The 5,234-nt window shown below is 36.7% G+C and overlaps 1 protein-coding gene across 1 annotated transcript; it reads right to left on the bottom strand.

Moving 5' to 3' along the window:
• Positions 1 to 222: 222 nt before the first annotated feature.
• On the bottom strand, positions 223 to 4,717 carry LOC102709894 (thiosulfate sulfurtransferase 18-like). Its single transcript, XM_006664460.3, has 3 exons — positions 4,390 to 4,717; positions 4,210 to 4,263; positions 223 to 4,007 (listed from the first exon to the last, which is right to left on the bottom strand). Exons 1-3 carry the CDS (start codon positions 4,663 to 4,665, stop codon positions 3,927 to 3,929), a joined length of 411 nt encoding a protein of 136 aa, XP_006664523.1. The 5' UTR covers positions 4,666 to 4,717; the 3' UTR covers positions 223 to 3,926.
• Between the last annotated feature and the right edge of the window lie 517 nt (positions 4,718 to 5,234).

Raw genomic sequence — 5,234 nt, 5'->3', positions numbered from 1 at the left:
TCAAACTTTGTCATTGCACCTCCTTTCATTTAGAAAAAAAGTTATTTTGACGAAAACTTATTATCTAAATTGAATGTATCCTTACCCCATTTTATGAATAGTCTATTTAATACTATTTTCTTTTTCAATCTTAATAGCATGGTAAATCAAAACTTTGTCAGAAGAAGAGGAAGAACATGACCAGCCTAGATAATTTATAAGTTGTAGCTATTGTCTGTTCTAGCTTTTTAAATGGTTACCTGGTGAATCAAACTATTCCCTTCATTAGACATATTATTTTTGCGGTGTTTCTACATTTTTTTGGCTCTTCTTTATATTGTCCATGCTCTTATAGTAAACAATGGATGATGATCTGCTAAATCATTTCTGATAACTTTTGCACTCGACATCTACATGAATCTCATTTGCATATTACTCTATGTTGGCTAGGCTTTTATTGCAAGATGATACTTAGTTTAATTAAAATGGTTTATACTTAATTTAATTAAAATGGTTTGATTTAGTAGGATCTGTTGCTAAAAGCCGGTAAATTAGTTACCACATCAAACCATAACCTTGTTTCTAATGTTATCAAATTTAGTTGCTTCTTTTTTTTGGCCTACTCAAGCAATTGGTTCTTTTAGGTAGCCATCCGTTTAGGCTCAATAATTAAATACTCGATTATAGTGCCAAATCAAATACAAGTTGATATCAATACTTCTATAATGCCAAAGATATATGGATTAAACCCTTTTTCTTGATAAATTAGAAAATAGAGCACGTGATGTTCAGGAAGACCTACAAACACGATCATCACAATGATGCCACTTTCTTTGTAAAATTTAAAACTTGGGAACACCTTTTTATCTAAAGCTGAGCACTGAAGAGCCTAAAAAAATCACACTAGCAGGGGTTATTTAGTAATATATTAGTAAATAATATATGTAGTTTATTTGAGTTGTTCTAAAAAAAATTATGCGCACCTATGTACAACATAGCCAATGTACTGCATTTGATTCAAAATTTAGTAAAAAGTCAACTCCAAATTCAGAATATGATTTCATTGTTTTTTCCCAACCTATACTTGCTTACCTTTTTTGTGGCTTGGAACTCATATTAGAAGCTGATGTTAGAAAAGCATGTGATTCTAATATTTGAAGTATGTGTTGATGAAGCATATATAAGTATGGGGGAAAACCTATGTGTTTAAATCATGTCAGTGGTATCATCAAGGAAAGATTTATTTTTTTAGGGAATTTTAAAATAAACTAACAACATACTTCTGACTCTCTGATTCACATATACATCTTATATTGTCTATTACGTACTTACCCAACTAGAGGGTATAAATAAATAAACATAGATTCTAGCTATTCATCATTGAGCCAACTTTAGGTTAATAAACATCTGTCATACAAAAATACTATGTAGTATGAATCAAAATGTTGGAAGGATTACAATCAGTTAAATACCCACTTCAATTGTACTTTACCTAACAACTCTTTTAATTCTCTTTTGGTAGGTTCACTTGATCTGAATTTGCTTAGCTGTACTATTCATAATTCATGCACATGTTTCATTTGTTGCTTCGTTTGCTGTGGAGCTTCAAACTCGATGAAACCACAACAATTGTTTGGGTTGTGACTGGTTTAATTGTGTTGGTGCAGATTGGCTGACAACCAATTCATGGATTGTTTATAAGGCTAATGATGATTTGTCTTGACAAACAATTCATTACTCGGGTTTGTTGCAACTCAATGATTCTACAAGAAACAAGCCGAATATACAATTAAGCACCCTGGTTCAGAGTGGGGCTTTCAATTTCAAAATTACCGTACTGTTACTCTTCAGGCCTTATTCCGAAGCTTGTTAGTGCCTGCCTGTCTGCTTTCCTCACCAAGATGCCGGTCGGTGACTCTATAGTGTCTTCTACTGCTCACCTGCAAGACTAGGATAATTCCCAGGGTCAAAATTTCTTCCCTAAAGTACAATTACAATTGACCACACCTATTTTGATCTCATTTGAAATTGAGAGCTGTGACTATGATATTTATTCTTTAAATACTTATATTTGGTATATGTATATTTGGACCAATTTATATGTTATATTTCATTTTCAAATCAAATTTACATTAAATCATGCCACTTTCCATATTAAATCAATTTACATTTACTACTATATTTTTTGCCTTGTTTCTTGTTTTGTATTAAATAAAAATGTTAGAAACTAACTGAACGTTTAATTTCTTATGCTGCGGATGTGTCATAAAAACATAAGTCTTACAACATCATTGCTACATCTGTACCAAAATATGTAAAGCACATAAGAAATTAGATGGTTTTTGCATATACAAGTTGTGATATCATTTTATGCATGTGGCTTTGTAATTACTACCAATACAACAACACTCTATATAGATCTTTTTTGGAGCAGCAGCAGGGGGTGGTTCTTATCTTTCTTTCTTCCATGTGCTTGTAGTAGAACTGACAACGGATTTTCCCTGTGCTTGTAGCAGAACTGACAACGGACTTTCCAGCATAACTGTACGGTTAATGGAAATATTTAAATGGACTGATAACATAGATAAGTTCAAATAAGTGATATAATACGTCTGGTCAAACAATGTCATCTACATGAGTTAGACAGCAGAAACTAACCCTTTCTTTTTACTGCCAACATTCAGTGCATCAAAAAACAGAAGTAATAGTTTGCATTGTAAACAGGAAAACAGCACTTGTGCTCAATAGGAGCTGCACAATGTTACGGAGTAACACAAATTAGTATATATTTCATTTTGTTAATCTTTGTATGCAAAATCAACAGATATTCCATTCTGTTCTCCTACCGATCACGAGATGTAAGAAACAACATGTGCTCCATGAAGGCAGAAGATAATATAGTGAACGCAATAAAGATTGAGACCCTGGCGGGACGCTGACAATCAGACAACTGCGGTGTAACACAGAAAAGCGGATGAATAACACTTGATATTGGGGCGAGCCTCCTGAAGGGCCCAAACATAGTTTCTTTGCTGTGATTTTGGAGGCCTGAAGGTAAACTTCATCAGTTTAAAAGGGCTTCTATGATTAGCAAAAGGATTTAACACTTAAAGCACTAAGTAGCATGTCAGGGAATTCCAATACTTGGTGTTCATCATATATGAATAACTCTTTAATAAACTGTAATAATATAAACGGAGTAAGATAATGGAAATAAAAAAACGGCGCACAATTTTGTTTTTAGTCGAAGCGAAGTTATTTGTATGTAGAAAGCGATTTGATTTAGCATCCGTAACAAAACAGATTATTACACAGTACATACACTTTGTTTGATACTTGTAGAGGTGGTCGTATGATTGCAAAATATCAACTGCGTGGTGAATGGAGAAATCGAAAGGAAAAATTGGGCAACGTTGGTTACCTCATCTGAATTGTCGTGCAGGGAAGCATGCAGACCTCCAAGAGCAGCAGAAGGAACAGTTAACACATGAACATCAACGTATCTTCCTTTATCATATTGTTTACAAACTTGCTAAAACATAGGACTTTGGAAACCGAATTTGCAAAAATGTTGGAGATGCTCTAAATTTGGGAACCGCGCTATGCCCCGCAGTCCCAGCCTTTTTTTTGTGGTAGCGTCTGCTCATGACAGTCATCTCCCAGTTCAAGATCGAAGATGAAGTGCAGCTGGCAAAAACTTATAACCAATCAGCTAGTATGGATCGTTGAAAATACTAACAATCCATACGTAGTGCTCCATCAATTCTGTGAATCAATTAAGGTTGTCTTATTTACATATATCGATCGTCGAACATGTACATATTCGCATATAAACAATCTTATATTAATTCCCCTTCGATCTTCGTCTTCCTCCGGAGCAAGAGCAATCAAGCTGCTGCTACATATGAATAATCTGCAGCGCCCGAGCAGTAGTACCTAAAGAACAATCAAGTCTCGGGTGGTTCCTGATTTGCAGCGCGGAGCAAGGAGAGGTAACCGCCTTCCAGGTTCCTCACGTTCTTGAATCCCTGCGTTCGAATATGCTACAGAGATTACTTCACTGCCCAGCTGAAAATTAAACTCGATCAATCGACGGTACATATATACATAAATGAGCAGAGTTTTATCGTCCTTAAAAGGACATCTCCGGTGACGATATTTTACACTACAAATTTTGGTATCTTGACATATATATAACTTAGTCAAACACTGTAAAATTTGCCTACATACCGCGGCCACAAGATCCGCCGTGGCGAGCTTGGACCGGACACCGGACCGGCAACCCTGCACCATGATCAATTCATTGTCATATTTATCACCACCATCTTGATTCAATTTCTATCACTAACTAATCGTTCTAGTCGAAATTCGATGTCAATCGATCAGTACAGGATAGCAATGTCAACTCACGACGATGATGGGGTCGTGGGTGGCGTAGAGGGCGGCGACCTGGTCGACGAAGTGGGGGTTCTTCTCCCTGGCGCGCGGCGTGACGGAGAGGTAGTAGGGCACGTTCCGGGCGCCGGCGACGTGCCCCTTGTCGAAGTCCTCCCACATCCTCACGTCCAGGTACCGGTGCCGCCCCGCGCTCAGCAGCGCGCACGCCTCCTCCGCATCCACGCTCCTCGCCTCTCTCTCCGCCGCCGCCTCCTGCACACCGCTGCCGCCGCCTCTCAGCGAGCCCATCGATGCTAAGCTAGCTGCAGTATACTCGCTCCACGGACCGCCGGCCGCGAGGCACGTCTTTTTTATAGGCAAGCCAAGTGCATGTATCGGTACCGCTCTCTCGATAAGTAAAGGATAAAACTGAGTTTATTTGACAATAATTCATCGGTACGAATAAACTAAATATCAGCAATTTTATCGTACTTAAATAGATACTGAGAGGTACTAAAATTTTTAGTATAAAATTTAATATCTGCTAGTACCTAAGATATCAAGATGTGCCTCCTGGTATCTTCTCAAGCAAGATTAAATTGCTCACCAAATAATAATTAGAGTGTACTTCCTCCCAGTTAACTGTTATATCTACGCTTAACTCTTCATCTTATAAAAAAATTATATAATTATTGATTATTTTATTATAATTTGATTTATTATAATTTTGTATAGGATGGAGGGTCAAACGTAAATCCAAGTCAACGGCGTCAATTAAAAAATTAAAAAAATCAGAGAGAGTACATCGGTAGGTTGATTTAAAAACATTTCAAGAAATACTCATGAAAGACATGTATAGGAAAATTATATAACAATTT

The sequence above is a fragment of the Oryza brachyantha genome, chromosome 12 (genome assembly GCF_000231095.2).
Source record: "Oryza brachyantha chromosome 12, ObraRS2, whole genome shotgun sequence".
NCBI lineage: Eukaryota > Viridiplantae > Streptophyta > Magnoliopsida > Poales > Poaceae > Oryza > Oryza brachyantha.
This window is presented reverse-complemented; position numbering and strand designations above follow the sequence as displayed.